Source organism: Triplophysa rosa, linkage group LG24 (genome assembly GCF_024868665.1).
Source record: "Triplophysa rosa linkage group LG24, Trosa_1v2, whole genome shotgun sequence".
NCBI classification, from domain to species: Eukaryota; Metazoa; Chordata; class Actinopteri; order Cypriniformes; family Nemacheilidae; genus Triplophysa; species Triplophysa rosa.
The window spans coordinates 7,842,106-7,858,646 of NC_079913.1; the positions used below are offsets into that span (position 1 = coordinate 7,842,106).

Genomic DNA, 16,541 nt, shown 5'->3' on the forward strand with positions numbered 1-16,541 from the left:
TTTAAGATAAGTCAGTGCAAGTTGTTTTCTATTAAGACACCTCTAACATTCAAGTTAGTCTGGGACTAGCCTTAAACCCTGTCTGGGAAACCGCCCCTAAATGTACATTACCGTAAACTTCAGAGTTTTTGAAATACTTCAAGATCTGCCAAACAGCCTTGCAATTGTGAAAGGTTGCACTTGTAATTATGACCGCCAGATGTCGCCGTGGACACCGGGAATCCATTTATGGCTTTTCAAAATGCAAAGCTGCTTTTTGTGAAATGTATGGGGTCACATTATATAAATGTAATAATTTAATAGTAAAATCATTTGGAAAGTTATCTATTGTGATATTTGTTCAATCGATTTTTTTAGTACTGGGACTTTTAACGTGACGGGGCATAACAAGTACGGTACGTTAATTTCTTAATCTGACTTTTAACTTGACCAGTACGTTATGTATACGTTAAGCAATAAATTAATTGACAATATATTAAGTTCGCAAAAGTATTTTGTGCGGAAAGTTTCACCGGAAGATGAAAGCGAGTGTTTCCGGAACACGTCTCCGCTCCTGTAACAGCTGTGGACAAGCGGGTGTTAAGAGGAGTGAAAGCAAAGATGATTTCCCTCACCGACTCCCAAAGTAAGACCACTGTAACCTGTATCACTGACAGCTTTTAATTATACAATGTCGCGCATCAGCACGTGCATCTATAAAGTCCAATGTCTTTGTTATTAAGACTGTCTAAATATTTTTACGCGTGTGGATTCATGTATTTGGGTGCAGCTGTCATCTGCAAATGATACTCATGTAAATATCGCGGAGCATAGCATTTGAATACATCTGTAATCGTTCGATATAGATGTTTCGTTTATAAATAATACTCAACAAAAGCTGTTGTAACGTTGACATCAGACTGAAATACACAGAGACGTAGCCAAACATACAAAAGCAAGTTTATGTCAGAAAAACCTTACATAATAATCAATCGAATTTGCAGAGCTTACGTAACTTTTATGCGTTATGACATTTATTTATTATTATTATTACATTTAATGATTATTTATTGCGTCATTCATTGCTAAGGCAAGAGCTGTAATATGCGCATATCTGTCTGGATTCATGTAATTGCTATAAACTGGATTTGATGTGCTTTCTCTCCCAACAGAGATTGGAATGGGGTTAACAGGGTTTGGGGTATTTTTCCTGTTCTTTGGGATGATCCTGTTTTTTGATAAAGCCTTACTAGCCATAGGAAATGTGAGTGTTTTCTTTTTCTCATCCAAGTTAAATTGTTATTTAGTAAGTTAAGGCAACAATTTAGGTAATTAAGATTATTAAATTAAGTTGATCACAGTTCTCACCCAAGATGTGGCTGTTGTGATCTGAAGCTAAATATTTTACAATTAAGAATTCTACATTCTTCACAGTTCTTGTCATGTTTAACATTAAGCGTCTCTTTGAATAGTTTGACTATGATATGGTTACACTGTACTTGTGCTACATATTCAGTACTAACTGTGTATGCTTGAGTTTATAGAGAAACATGCACAGATCCCTCACCAAAAGACAGTGTTTCGCTTACCTCTGTCTTGATCTTCGTCTTCTTTCAGATCCTTTTTGTTGTTGGCCTGGCATTCGTCATTGGGTTGGAAAGAACTTTTAGGTTCTTCTTCCAGAAGCACAAGATGAAAGCCACCAGCTTCTTTTTGGGGGGCGTCTTCGTGGTGCTGATCGGATGGCCCATCGTCGGAGTGATTCTAGAGTTTTATGGCTTCTTTCTTCTATTTAGGTATTTTTTACGTACAAATGAAAAACTGCTAACCAGGAAAAAATATGCAGCTATTTAAGCGGTGTATGTGTTTTTAATGGCTAATATTTAGAAAGAACAGTGGCAAAATCGGTCTAATACTAGTTAAATCACACATGTCCTGATATTTTTCTCTCTGTTGTGTTTGAAGGGGGTTCTTTCCGGTGGTAATTGGTTTTATCAGAAGGATTCCTGTACTTGGATATTTGCTGAATTTTCCTATAATAAGTGGGGTAAGTTTTATTCAGCAGGGCGATAAAAAGTGCACCGTGTTTTATTTATTTTGTAATTATTATTATATAAGAATTCTCTAAAACTGAAGTGAATTTTACACGTGTCCCTACCAGGTACGATGCTATAAAGTGAAAGCAGTAGGCCTACCCACCATTTTTATTCCGATTTTTGAACAGAGATTGAATGCAGCAAAAAGTTTTGAAGACTTGTCGCACCTGGTTAGGACACCAGCGTACATCAGTGTAAATTCACTTAAAATGCTTTTGCTTGCTGTAGCAGCTCTGAAAACTAATCTTTGGAAACATACAAATAACAAGAATGCTGTTATTAAGGCTTTGGAAGGAAGTATTTTCCCCACAAAAGTCTCAATTTCGGCTTTGACAAATACTTCGTCTTAGCAACATGATGATATTTCAAATTTAAAAATGATTTCAAATGTAAATCCAATAGTAGGTGGCTCACAATTGATACTGATGGCGGATCATTGATTTAGGATGAGCATAAGTACCTATGCTTAAAAATACACACATTGCCTTTTCTGGGCAAGATTCAAATCTGTTTTCTTATTCACGGCAGAAAACAGTTTCTTAAGAGTGTCTTTTTTCTTTGAACGTGTGTTTGTTGTTTTCTTAAAGCCTTCCAAAGGCTGAGCGGACAGTCAGACATCTTGGTCAGTCACTGCTAACTCTGTCTTGCATGTGAGCATGAATCTGCTGTTCTGTGTGCATCATGTTGTTTAACTGATTAGATTGCGCTTTATTTACAAAGAGCGTACACAGCTTCAGTCAATTTCCTAATGTTATGTTTTTTAAAGGAAATAATTTGCTGTTTGATATGTAAATACCTTGTAATACAATTGTATTACATTAAATGTATTACTGTAATTTGTCTGTATAATCTATAATGTTTGAATGTAATCATTTATTTCTTAAAAGTATCCTAATTCTACTCTTTTACGCCTTTTTATTACAGTATGTGGACAAAATGAGCGAAAGCAACAACATGGTTTAACAAAGACTGTGTTTTTTTTGTTATTTATGGAATGGATTTTCTAAGGTCATTACCGAAGCATTATAGTCAAGCGAATTTCCATTTTATGGATGACGTCAGGTTTGAGTGTATCTACGACAACAAAAAGCAAACTCTGTGGCTTGGAAAAGAAGCCACGGCCACTTCCTGCACAGCAAATCTACGGAGCGACGTCACATGGCCCAGCATGCTGCACCCTGGAGGATCACAAAGTGTATACTTCATGAATGCATACTGCATGATGAAGTCAGCAGAGGCTATCTCATGAGGGACAGTTTATTGAATGTGTTTAAGAATATTGGTTTCTATTGACTTCTGAAAGTCTGTATTCTGTGTTTCCTTTTTTGCCGTCACATCTGTTTACAAGAGCCTTATTTACACTTCCTTGTAAACTGGGAGGTTTAGCTGTGACAGCGTATGACTAACAGCCATGCGAATATGTCGTTTTCTTTTTATCGTTGTAAAATCTCAGCACTGGGATTGGATAATGGTTCAGCTGCCATGAACTTTTGTAAATAAAATACATGTATATTTAAAATATATATTTAAAAATATGGTATAAAGTCTGCTTTTTATTTAATGGATAAATGGGGGTGCCGCAGAACAGACTAACTTTTGTCACCCACATTCCATATACAATAAAAGTAATTTTCTAGTATGACAGAGCAAGTCTTCAAAAAATCTCCATGTAGTGCACAAAACTCATGCTAGACAAAAATGTAATAAAAATTGTACATTTAAAGTCATTAAGGTGAGTAAATAACACAATTTTAATTTTGGGGTAACTGTTCTTTTAAAATGAGATTATTTAGAATATTCAAATAAATAAAATCATAAGTACTTTTATTTTTCAATTGTTTTCTCTCTCTACCTAATCTCTATACAATGATACTTTTCCACTGAGAATATTGTTGGTTGAAATACACTGCAGCAACGATTTGATTTAATTTTTTTTCTATATAATTTACTTTTCTATCAATTGCTTACCACTGGAAAAGCCATAAATTGAAAGTTACATGAAGGCAGATATTTATATATATATAGTGTCAGCAGGGAAACCCCATCAGCATCTTTCTGAGAAACTGTGCTGCGTTCATTCATAAAAAACGATTGGCTGGTTTATTTGAGACGCATGGCTGCTGCAGGTGTAAACATATCAATACTGTCCGCCCTCCCCTCTTCATTGCTTACTATTAAAAGTCAATTTCCCAAACACCGCACCTAATAGCATCTTAGGTTACAGAATAATTCTCAGGATGTGGAGAGCCCCGCGTGTCTCGGGAATAAATGTTAGGGTTTCGTTTATTTTAAAGACAGGGTTAACTAATCCGTCTAAAAGGTTCGCGGTCCGGCCCCGTTGTGAATCAATGGGATTTGACCTATAGCTGAAGACTAATTCATTCAACATTCCTCCACCCTGATGATTATAAATAAGGACAGCCGTCATTGTCTTCACTCTTGATTTTGCCTCAAAGACTCGAGAGCTGAGAAGGACATCTGAAGCTATGAAGGTAAGACTGCACCCATGCACTTTTATCCACTTTCAGCACTTAATCTAGTATTAATTTGGCTTTTGAAATAATAGCTTTTGAGCGACCTATGGTGTCTTAAAGTTTCTTAAATAGTAATAATGGTGTTAGTTTTCATCTATAAAAACATAATTCTCATACAAATGTCTTGGTTAAGCTATGGTTAGACTACCGTAGTTTTTCTACAGCTTTTACGCACGGGGTAGGCTATCAATGTAACCCTTTTACGCACTATGTTATTCCATTTAAAATGGTGGTATACTGAAATCCAAGTGACAACACGATATTTCTGCAATGTTTTGCATGCGATTAAAGTTATAATTAAACATCATACTGATCTATTACTTTCCAGGGTTTAAAAACTCTTTCGGCGTACGCGCTCACGCTCTTACTTCTCTCCACGTTTGTGTCCCATTCCTGGAGCGCGCCCACGGTAACACAGTCGATGATGTTTTACGCTTCATATTAAAATCATGTGGTTTTTCCTGGACTTATATTGTTATATTTGTATGTTTAAAGGTAAGTTTTCAGCGTAGGAATTGGACGCCCCAGGCGATGTTATATTTAAAGGGCACACGTAAGTTACTTTTCAATTATTCGTACGTCTAAAATGTTTATAAACAGGCATTTATTACAAACAACGTCGTATTTTTATTTACATCTTTTTTTACTTTTTATTGTCTTTATAGAGGGACGGCGCTTTGTGGCTGAGGACAGAAATGAAGGGGACCTGTATGACACAATTCGCTTGGGTATGAACTATTATTTCAAAATATACATGCAAATATACAAACTATTACATGCAAATACAATTGATATTAAAATTAATTGGTATTGCAAACAAAAAATTATTTATAAACTTACAATTAGCCTATCTGTGCAAAACTATTGTAGCCTAACACTGACACTAATGTAAAGTTTAGCTTTTTTCTATAAAGGTATATTAGAAAGCTTTTCCTTTATCCAATATTGGTCTCAACAACTAACTATATAATTGTAACTCTCTCTACAGAATCACGCAGCCAGAACACAGAAAATCTGAGCATCTCGAAAGCAGTTGCATTTCTCTTAAATGTTCTCCAACAAGCCAGAGATGATAGTGAACCTTACTGAAACCAGCTAAATGACTCTTTCATCTGTAAATTTCCATTTTTGTGAGCCACGTGGAGTTATACATCTTAAGAAGTTCATCTGTGTTTACTCTTCTGATGTTTTGTGCACATTCATCAAATACTGTTTGCAGATAACAGTTCAGTTATGTGGCTCTTCCGTCAGTCTGTGATTTACTGGAATCCGTTGGGTTGTTCCAATGATATATTAATCAAAAAGGATAGCAAAGAGTAATAAGATATTTGTCATTTTTTTGTTTTATTTCAGGGTTGGTTTTACCAAGACATATCATCCTGGAAAAGGAACTATTTATGATGACTGAAATCTATGTAATATATATTAACTGTACAGATATTTTCTTTTCATTTTCTCATGTTGGATCAACATTCAAATTACAATGTGGAATACACTTGGAGAATGTGTGAACATTTTATCAATTAAACAATTTGCACTGAGTGTGTCAGATTTCTTGTTTTGTGAAACAAACAGCGGTTTGTTTTACATTTGTTTCACTTTGTACATCATTATTGGAATATTGAACTTTTCTTGGAAAAATATTATAAGTCTTTATATAATATTTGACAAGTGAAAATGTTATATGATTATGCTTCTTTTCCAATTAAACGGAATGTTTTTCATCACAAGTGATAAACTTTGCGCTATACGAAAGAATGAAAATTCGCTTACATTTACTAAATTACCCTCAAATGATCAACTTTAAAACTTTTTAAAAATACTTAGACTTTAACAGGAAAATGGGATCCCAGATGTTCAATGTGGTCTCAGATATTTTGACAATGCTGTATCATCAATTTATACAAATGCTCTCAAGTAACAAATATCTTTAAATCTGATGAACTGGGAAGATGAGATGAGCAGAAGGGTGCAGCTCTTAATTCCCATTTTGCCCCGGTTGTGTCTTCTTACCCTCCGGCGCTGCACCCAGAGTGAAAGGTGCTTTGATGTTCTGTCTGTCTCTCTCCACTTCTTCATCTTCATCATACGGCTCGTCATCTTCCTCGTCGCTGTGGTGAGGGGTGGAGTGGAGGGAGGCTGATGGGGAAGGTGGTACCGAGGAGGGTGGGGGGTAGCGGAAACCTTGGGTCTATTGAAACAAAATCACAGTTACTTACTTTCTTACTTTGCTCACTTTCCAATCAGTTACTTAAATTCCAATATGATGGCAAACAAATTACTTTACAATCTTTTCACAGTAATCAAAATCCTGAAAATCTGCCTAGAAAAGTAGTCCACGGTAATGTATTCCTTCACAACTGAAGGTTTTGTTTAAATGATTTGTGGGACTGGACAGAATATGAAATCTGCGAGAACATGAGTATTAGCAGGACTTACCAGTGGAAAGTTGAGGTGGTCCATTTTGAATTTAGCAGGGAAGGATCTGCTGAGGGCGAGATGCCTGGCGTGCATGTAGAACTGAGCGGAGACAAAAGTAAGCAATTCTTATTCATTTTATAATGAAAACACGCTGTATGTAGACAGCAATTCAACAGCGTAACTCAACTGGTAGAGTCCAAGGGAACATATGAAATGATTAAATGTTTATCAAAAATATTCTGTATAAAATGCTCGTACTGTTAATGAAATGAAAGACTTCAACATTTAATAAAGTTTTTACTTACAATTAACAATTACTTGAGCAGGTTTGTATTATTATTATTATTACTAGGCATTTTATATTTATAGTTTCCCGTTTACACATTATGACCTTAAGAGGCCACTCACTCGTCCAAGATATCTCCAGTCTAACAGGTCAGACAGTCTCTCTGTACGATTACGCTGGATTATCCGCTGTCGTCGTGACTGCTGGCAGAAGGAAAACATGAACTGAGTCAGCTGGTTACACGACTCATCCGCAGAACGGAAACGCCGATCCACAATGTAGATCCCTATAGCAGATGACAGCCAGAATGTTTGTGAGACATGTGACTGTAAATATGCATGAGAATTTGTGGTAAAGCACAATACAGGCAATTCAAATACAAGTAGTTCTTATAAATGGTCAGTCACTCGCTAACCGTATGCAGACGGGTCAGAGATGTGTTCTTCCATGAAACAGCCAAATCCAGACAGATTGGTTGTGACACTGGGAATTCCCATAACAGTACATTCACCTGAACACATTATAGGTTATGATCAAGAGAAATATAACGCATGGTTATGAAAGAAAAATAGCTAAACATGAAAATGCGCATAGACAGAGTGTGTGCACAATTAGTGCGTCTGAGAAAAAACCGTGTCAAATGGTGTATTGGCACAAATAAAATTGCACAGCCAAACATTACATAGACCATAGTATCTGAATGTGCACCGTACGGTATTCATTTCAAGACAGATGTTCCACCAATGTAAATGTGAATGGTGGGTGGCGCTACATTGTGAAGGCCAAATATTTTAAAATGTCTTCACAAACATAGTGGAGGATTTTGAAAAGGGTTTGCTTTAAATCTAGTATGTCAACAGGTTTCTATAAAGGGTTTGGTTTAAAGCATCTTCATAAAGCGATTACCAATATCATAAAAGTTTAATTTCTGTTTGTGTGTGAGCATTTTGTGCGCAACCTGGCGTGTATCCCCACGGTTCATAATAAGAAGGAAACACTCCGAGATGACAGCCACGCACAAACTCCTCATAGTCCATGGGTAGCAGGGGACTAGTGGAGGATAGAAACTCTGGATGGAACACAATCTGACACAACAACAATTATCCTTAACATGGGGTTCTACGTGAGGGTTCTTATTTAAGCGATTCCAATAAACCTCGTACCTTCACTCTGTCATTGCGTCCATTGAAGAGGCCAATTCGCCGGATGTTGCTCAGGATTGGGTCCGTTGAGTCGTCCAGCATGTTGTGAGTTGTTACCGGTGGGAATGAGTGTCTCTAGGGTGAACCAGAATTGAGTAAAGTCAGAATTTAAGAATTGGTTTGCATTCAGTTTGTAGGTTTGGCTCCATTATACAGCTCCATTATTCTGCCAACATGGTTTATAAAAGAGTTTAAAATAATAACAGTGTAAAACAGTTAACATTGTTTATTAAAATGGTTTCTTATTTGAAAAAGTTTTTTTATAATCCTAAATTCTTAAGTCTTTTAAAAATTATACTTTCTTCAAATTTCATTCTATTGAAATACATTAATATTAAAATTCTGTGATGTTTTTTTACACAGTTCATTTTAAATTCAAATTCAAATGCAAAGAAACACATGTGTGTATATAGTTTTTAGGATTTTAGGAATTTAGAAAATGGAGATATATGAACTATTAAAAAACAGAGTGATCTAAAGTCTTAAAATGACAAGGGCCACAAAGTTCAGTCATGAGTTTTCACTTCTCTGCTCTTAAAACTTTTTTACATTATGTGGGCACCATAATATTGAGCAATAAACAAAAAATAACTCAACTTCATGGTTTTTTCAAGTTTCTACTTGGTTCCTATACATTATTCTTCCTATTAAATTCAAAAGACTGAAGCGCTTATAAAAAAAGGGTTTTAACCCTGCAGAAAAATGAGTCTCATTTCTTACTCTCATTCCCTCTTTATAAAAAATACCTATGCGAATGGATCAATAGCTCCTTCTGTAGCTCCCGAAATATTGATGCACAGATAAATCTAACTGCAGTGGCTGTATATTGACTGGATGTCCATAACATTGCCATTACGAAGCTGTTGAATAAATCTCAGTAACACATTCAATCGATCGACCACGAACAGTCAGGAAACAGGGTTAAATACGTCACTGAGCACTTCAACATAAGCCAGTGGCCCAGGAGAATGATACAGAGGATTCAACCTCAGATTTAGAGACCTCCGTTAAGTCAATATTCACTATAACCTAAAGCTGACCTTTGATTAGAACCCATTCATAAAAAACAGACGCAGTGGAGAATGAATGAAGTCCACTGAATGCATTTATTCATTAGTTCTGAGATGTCCATCTTTGGACACACCTTCTAGTTTGTGCTGAAACCTGCTGCTGATGTTTTAAAAGAGAGTGATAATTCATTTAAAGGGAAAGGTCACCTAAAAATGTTTAAATTACTCATATCCTATATGAGTCTTTCTTTAGCAAAACTTAACGGGTGAGCTTCTTGTCATTTATGATATAATATCTGTTATATAATATAATCTGACCTGTGTTGCATAAATAGCTCTCTTCATTATGGTGAAGTCATCTCGGTCCAGAATTTTGCTCATGTCTGGGATCTCACCCCTGTGAACGTAGAACTTCATTAGAGTAGACTTACACATTCGCACACAGATTTTGCTCTTGCGCTTCCTAAGGATGACGCAAGAAATGACCCAATTACATCATAGAATGACATATGAATACCCAACACTGACAACCTCTGAAGGAAGTGTGGTGGATTCTCATCATCATCTTGTCAACACTACGAAAACCTAACACTTCAAGCACACAAAGGTTACACAGCCATGTCAAATTAAAACATCAGATGTTCATCATCTCTGTTCTTCATCACATACGGGCAACATATACTGTCACATCAATTCTGAGTGATGCAAATCTGAATGATAAAGAAATGAACAAAATAATGCTAACCTTAACAAGCCCTCGTAAAGCCTTTTGCCAAACTTCTCCTTTACAGACTGGGCTGTGTCCCTGTGATGAAGAGGAAAGACACCCCGGTTAAATCTGACACACTGGATCTGAAAAACATGTGTTAAAGTTTCAGTTTCACGTACCACAGCTGCTTGCGTATAGCCTGTCCCTTTAGAGACTCCACGTTGAAGTTGTTGGTCTTTGCGGGCATGATGAAAAACACAACTACTGTGACATCATTCTTGTGCACCTGCGAGACACACAAACAAATACAAACACACAATCAGTCAAGACCATCTTTTCTGAAGAAAATGTGAACAGGAATTTTCTTAACAAATCTGTCCACCAGACTGCTGTGGATGGTTGCCAGAGGGTTGATAAGATGTTCTGAGATTTCTTTTGTGCGTGTGTGTTGCTTTATGTTCCCTTACACATAGAAAACATATTTTCCTATATATTAAGTAATTTAATTTAAACATTTAATATATAGTTGAAAATATATCAATTAATTAGGGCTTGTCAAATGATTAATCGTGATTAATCGCATCCAGAATAAAAGTTTGTGTTTACCTAACATATGTCGGTGTACTGTGCATATTAATTTTGTATTTATGAACACATACACATCAATGCATATTTTTAAGGAAAATATTAAATATAACAATTAATAAACGTTGATATAGAATTTCAGTTATTGGTAAATATAAATAAAAACATTTAAATATTTCCTAAATATATATACAAGTATGTGTATGTTTTTGTGTTTATAAATAAAAAATTAATATGCACAGTACACAGACATTTATTATGTAAACGCAAACTTCTATTCTGGATGAGATTAATCGTTTGACAGCCCTACAAATAATACATCGCTAATATATTACAAAATTACAATATTACAGGAATTATAAGAAACATGAACTTTTCATGTATTTGAAAAAAAGCACTTCGTTCCAATATATGGAAATGTATAATTTAATATATTGCATTATATTTTCCAGTATATATATTTTTGTTTCGTAAGGGTTAGCTTTGAGTAGTTGCTAGATATGAATGGGATTTTTTTCAATACAGAACATAATTTTATTTTTTATGGTATTAGATAACCGTCAAGTATGAGAATTAATAACAGTTTATTTTGTTACCACTGCTGTGTAGTTTCTAAAAAACACAAGTAAAATATTTATACCCGTAGCAGATAGTTTAATCTAGACAGAGATTCAAGGAACAGGTCTGCTCCCTTATTAGAAAACTCATATCGACCGGCGATGAAGAAGAAGAGGGTCTTATCCAGGTTGAAGTCCAGATGTCTGCAAATGAGAATAGATTTATCAAATTAAGCAACAATAAACGAGAAGGATAAATAATTTTTAATACGTATTGATATAGGAGCTCCAACCCATAGAAGTGGCCTCTTACAAACTCCTGGATCTTGGCTTTGTTTGTGGAGTGCAGGTTTTGGAACTCATGCATGGCTGAAAACTTCCTAACATTAAGGCCATTTGGGGTGACGACATCTGCAAGATGTATTTAATACCATAAACACAGAACAATTATTAAAGACAAAATTCTGCATTGTGATTGGCTGATCAGGTGCATTATTAAAAGGTTGGTTTGTACAGATTTGGGAGTGTTCATACTGTTATTGTTTTACATCACATATATTTCTTAAATTTGACAACAAGAACCTGGTTGTCTATGGAGCATGTGATTGGCCTCCACAGCTGTGATCTGAGACACAGTGGTGAAGACATGTGCGCAGTGCACCGCAGCCCTCTCCAAACAGTACCGATGGTAGATTTGTCTCTCTCCTGCCTCTTGGTCTATGTTGAACTGCATCACACAAAAAATAAAACAGTGATAATAAGAATGACCAGAGTGAGATGACAGGACAGGACTGGTGTACGTTCACATCAAAAAGCATGGCAGCAAACAGACAGGAAACAGACGATTCCAAGTCATATTTAACCAATGTTTCACCAAATAAAATTTTTGCCTCATCGGTGGAGGTAGGAAGTATCCCTGGGGCCAACGCGCAATCATATCTACCACACAATTATGAGATGCTGTCAATTATCCTTCAGTCAAAGTCTGCGACCTTCAGGCATGATGACCTTTATGCTTCCTACACCAGACCCAATTATCACCACACACGCTCTCACGCTCTCTCTCGGCTCAAGTTATAATAAAGCATTGACCCCAGCTGATTGTTCTTGGACTCGATCTAAATATCACGAAAATGTGTGGTCACTTGTTTTTGAAATAACAATGGCGGTATATTGATATGATTGAATATTCTTTGCTAAGAAACATACGTAAACGTTTCACCTTTTCCAGGTTGTTGTAAAAGTCTGCATTGCCTGCACACAGGTAACGCCCCAGCAGGGTGGCATGTGTGGTAAAAATAGTTGCCAAGGGAATTTTACGAGAGCGGCTCAGTACAAGCCCCGTCCCGGCTTGCCACTCGTGGAAATGAGCAACTACGTTAGGCTTGTCCTGAAGTTGGTCTGTTAACTGGTGAGAGACAAAGAGGTTTAACAAAACAATTGTTTACAAGATAGATCAAACTAAAAATGTCATGTCGCGCTAGTGCATAACTACACACCTCTTTGAAGAACCAGGCCACAAGAGAACCAAATATGAGTGAGTCATTGGCCTCCCTGTCGTGATACGGCAGCCCGATGCTAGATGCGTTCCACAGATCTCCCTTCCACCGGTCCAGGTTCCATGCAGCTGCCCCAATATCAAACAGAATAACATATGGACTACCCTCAATCAACCAGCGGCCAAAATGCACCTGCATATAGAGACCGGGAAAACACAATAATGACATTAAAACAGACAAATATACCAACACGGCCCCTGCTTTTGTAATATTGGATGCATACTATGAGAATGAACATGCTATTTTAGTTTGTATGCGTATAAATCTTTATTTTATACTTTTTTATTAGTCGATTTCTACTATAGCTTTGGTGCTAATCTGGTTTACTGAGCTGAGCTCGCATTTACATTTATTTAATTTCAACGTGCTGTTGACAGTGCTGCAAATTTAAATGTTAAATTTAAATTCAAAATTATATTATATTATACATTTTGCATTATATTTGTAACTTTTTATTGTTTTTGAGAACATAAAAATATTCAAAGTATATTAAAAATAAATATTGACAAAATGATATTATAATTTTGAGCTAAATTGTTGAAGTCGTTTTGTCACACTTTACCACTAAATCTCCAGATCAGTATGTCTTTATGATAAAAGTTCATATTTTAACACTATTTATTTAAAGAATGATTAGTTGTACGGACAATTAATATTGATAAGCTAGGTAGTAGTCACCATGTCATTACATCACAGACTGTACTTGACATTGGCATTGTTGTCTTTTTAATAGCTTGTTTTTCTCATTTGTAAGTTATATTGTGTTAACAGTCTGTTAAACAAATAATTGTGAATAAAATACAAATATTGTCTCTCCGATTTAGATTCTATGTTCAAAATATGAAAACACTAAAAAAATGAAATGAAAAAACAATCCTATAGCGCCCCCGCTGGAGCCGTTTCACATTTTATTTGCTTTGTCTCTAAAGCAACACTTTTGCGACATCTGTTGGTCAAAATAATCCAAGACATAAACGCAACACAACCATTACATTTTATAACAAAAAGGAAACTACCAAAGCTAATATAAGGGTGCTTAATATCAGTTTATAGTATTGGGCTGGACAGAAATATACCAGGTGCATTTTTAAACGGACATAGGACCCTCAACGAAGAGCCTCTGATGCTCCCGACAGGGCAATAACTGTAGGCTATTGTGGGATACCTGGCAGCCATTGTTAATCAAGGAGTCCATTGCCACTTTTATGGCTTGGGTTGGAGGTTCGCATGGCTCCACCTGTGTCTTGAAATTGTGCTCGTAGTAAGGACCCATCATGAAGTAGTTCTCCCCCCATTCGTCCACTGTAATCTTAGCTTTAGTCTGGATAACAGTGTATATACCACCAACTGGGGATAAAAAGTATAGGGGAAAAGAGAGAGATTTAGTAAAGAGAATGTGACAGAGAAGATCTGGACTTAGTTGTGGTGGGCTAGAACTTTCCATGCACTGCCAAATAGGTACAAGTCTCAAAAATCTGATTATTGATTTGAAGCTTAATGTTTAACCTACAGTTTCACAGATACAAGACTGTGTGAATGTTACATACTGTACATGCATTGAACCATATGACGTCTCTGCCATGTTGCACAAACGTCAAAAATCCCATGTGACTGTCTTAGATCAGCATTAATTACCTTTAGGATACAGGTTGGTTTATGCTGGGTTGGTGCTTGTCTAGCTGTTGGTTATCAACAAAAACAAGCTCATTTTTTCAGGAGGGCCTGATATAGGGTGAAAGGGGCCACACAGAAGTTCTGCTGAGGTTATGCAATACATTTTAACATTGGGAAATCGCAAAAATACTAATTATCAGTTGTATGATTCTATAAAACTATAATTCTGAAGCCCAATGACTATGCATTGCATATTATCAGTGTGTATGTGTAGGCCTACACAACTGCAATCAAATTCTTACCTTTATTAGTTACTTCCCATGCAATCTCAAAGAGTAAGAGATCCTCCACAGGCAGACTATCCTCCTCCCAGAGTGGAAGTCCGGTTAATGATGTTATTGATAAAGATCTGGAAAGACGCATCTCAAAAACTCCTAAATATTATATATTTTGGGTAATGTAAGGCTCAAGAAGTGCGTGGAACCGATTTAAATGGATATTCGCAGAAGATATAATCTAATGGTGCGCCTGGAGGCACTGAAATCACAGTGGCACACTGTGAACTGTTGCACACCACTTTTACTAAAGGTTATAGTGAGGTCTAAAAAAATCTGCATGCGCGTCTGAAGTCCAACGACATCAAGGTGAAAGATTTGGCCAGTGCGCGCTCCTGCCCTCTGACCGGGAAGGCACGTGCACGCAAACTCCATATTCCTGCTTGGTTCATATCTTAGAAAATAAACACTGAACAGTCTGTTAAGTCATATATTTGAGGGGTTTAGTGTTGAATCATTTAAGATTCCTATAGTGCTCTATTAGGAGGGAGAGAGAGAAAAGTGTGAGAGAGAAAAAAAGTCAACAGATAATTTATGACGCACTTCAACGCGTATTTGACGTTTTACTGCTGAAGAACAACATTTGTTATTTATTTAAGGAGGAAAATACGCCTAAGCATAATGTGACTAAGGTGATCTTGGATTAATAGCCTACACATACAGAATTAAACAATAAACCAACGTTTTTTGTGTTAAAAAATACAAACAAATAAATAAATATATAAGACATAATATAATAAAATGTTTTATAATATATGGCAAAGACAAGTGAAATGTTGAATAATCTTTGTGTATATATATATATATATATATATATATATATATATATAGGACTTTGTTAATGTCGTTCCAAACACAGGCTTTTAAACAAAAACAAAAAAACATTTTCCATCCACTTACTGCAAGTAAAAAGTCACTATATAATTTGCATTAGTAGAGCAAAGGAAAAAATTCTACTTTTTCCTGTTTTTTATTCAAATCTGCTGGCCCCTTGTAAGATCTGGACAGTGATGACTTAATGCTTTAAAAATGTCCTTATGATATCCAGACTAACACGAATGTTTTCTGTTTTATTAAACAAGCACGCGCCTTTTCGGATATTGAAAATTGCTATGATTGCACACCATTACAGCGCTTTCATTCACGTTTTCCAACAACAAACAACTTATTTTACTTTTAGATCATATTTTTCTCTGGGAGTGAATGACTAAAATCCTAAATCAAAAGTGACGCGCATCAAAAGCATATATAGCAGCGGAACTTCAACAGTAAAACATGTCAGCCCAATTTGAATCTCAATGGACTACAGTGGATCAATTTCCAGGATTTCCAAGAAATAAACATCTAACATTTTGACAGTTGACAAAATAGTCTGGATGGATGGACGTCCTGTTTGCACGGGATGTGTCACGCATGTAAAATAAGGTCAGGGGATGTCACCATCCCAGCTTATATTGAAAGAGGACGGCAGAGGACGGGTTTATTCACTGAAGAAAGAGACACGCGCAGCTGTGCTTCATCTTCCAGCAGTATGAAAATCAAGGCACTGGTTATTTTCCTTACTGCAATGATCTGTCAGTCTACAGCTATGAGAGAACCATTTACTGTCATGGATACACCTGAGCACACAGGCACTCCAGGTAAAGGTGATCAA

At 36.2% G+C, this 16,541-nt stretch overlaps 3 protein-coding genes across 5 annotated transcripts; 2 read left to right on the forward strand and 1 right to left on the reverse strand.

Annotated features, from left to right (window-relative positions):
• The first annotated feature begins 512 nt into the window (after positions 1-512).
• Positions 513-3,871, forward strand: golt1ba (golgi transport 1Ba). 2 transcript variants are annotated; one of them, XM_057324350.1, is made up of 6 exons: positions 513-625; positions 1,152-1,243; positions 1,597-1,775; positions 1,945-2,026; positions 2,663-2,697; positions 3,000-3,871. In XM_057324350.1, exons 1-5 carry the CDS (start codon positions 601-603, stop codon positions 2,675-2,677), a joined length of 393 nt encoding a protein of 130 aa, XP_057180333.1. In that variant the 5' UTR covers positions 513-600; the 3' UTR covers positions 2,678-2,697; positions 3,000-3,871. The 2 variants fall into 2 exon arrangements, with proteins under 2 accessions (XP_057180333.1, XP_057180332.1); XM_057324349.1 differs by lacking the exon at positions 2,663-2,697.
• A 655-nt stretch (positions 3,872-4,526) lies between these two features.
• spx (spexin hormone) lies at positions 4,527-5,710 on the forward strand. Its single transcript, XM_057324402.1, has 5 exons — positions 4,527-4,567; positions 4,938-5,018; positions 5,105-5,162; positions 5,275-5,337; positions 5,598-5,710. Exons 1-5 carry the CDS (start codon positions 4,562-4,564, stop codon positions 5,696-5,698), a joined length of 309 nt encoding a protein of 102 aa, XP_057180385.1. The 5' UTR covers positions 4,527-4,561; the 3' UTR covers positions 5,699-5,710.
• Positions 5,711-6,587: 877 nt separating this feature from the next.
• On the reverse strand, positions 6,588-15,168 carry gys2 (glycogen synthase 2). 2 transcript variants are annotated; one of them, XM_057324400.1, is made up of 16 exons: positions 14,855-15,168; positions 14,104-14,285; positions 12,879-13,070; positions 12,602-12,787; positions 11,962-12,106; positions 11,673-11,790; positions 11,463-11,583; positions 10,417-10,523; positions 10,274-10,333; positions 9,847-9,925; positions 8,480-8,593; positions 8,275-8,401; positions 7,732-7,827; positions 7,439-7,602; positions 7,049-7,129; positions 6,588-6,800 (listed from the first exon to the last, which is right to left on the reverse strand). In XM_057324400.1, the coding sequence occupies exons 1-16, from the start codon at positions 14,973-14,975 to the stop codon at positions 6,588-6,590; spliced, it is 2,106 nt and encodes a 701-aa protein (XP_057180383.1). In that variant the 5' UTR covers positions 14,976-15,168. The 2 variants fall into 2 exon arrangements, with proteins under 2 accessions (XP_057180383.1, XP_057180384.1); XM_057324401.1 differs by lacking the exon at positions 14,855-15,168 and adding an exon at positions 14,574-14,578.
• Between the last annotated feature and the right edge of the window lie 1,373 nt (positions 15,169-16,541).

Bases quoted from the DNA above. Each gene is read 5' to 3' on its own strand.
- golt1ba (XM_057324349.1), top strand. From the start codon at position 601: ATGATTTCCCTCACCGACTCCCAAA. The intron at 626-1,151 runs GTAAGACCACTG...CTCTCCCAACAG, and splicing joins TTCCCTCACCGACTCCCAAA to AGATTGGAATGGGGTTAACA. The intron at 2,027-2,999 runs GTAAGTTTTATT...TTTTTATTACAG, and splicing joins ATTTTCCTATAATAAGTGGG to TATGTGGACAAAATGAGCGA.
- spx (XM_057324402.1), top strand. The intron at 5,019-5,104 runs GTAACACAGTCG...GTATGTTTAAAG, and splicing joins ATTCCTGGAGCGCGCCCACG to GTAAGTTTTCAGCGTAGGAA. The intron at 5,163-5,274 runs GTAAGTTACTTT...TTGTCTTTATAG, and splicing joins GTTATATTTAAAGGGCACAC to AGGGACGGCGCTTTGTGGCT.
- gys2 (XM_057324400.1), bottom strand. From the start codon at position 14,975: ATGCGTCTTTCCAGATCTTTATCAATAACATCATTAACCGGACTTCCA. The intron at 11,791-11,961 runs GTTCTTGTTGTC...TACATCTTGCAG, and splicing joins CATGCTCCATAGACAACCAG to ATGTCGTCACCCCAAATGGC. The intron at 10,334-10,416 runs GTACGTGAAACT...TCTTCATCACAG, and splicing joins GCTATACGCAAGCAGCTGTG to GGACACAGCCCAGTCTGTAA.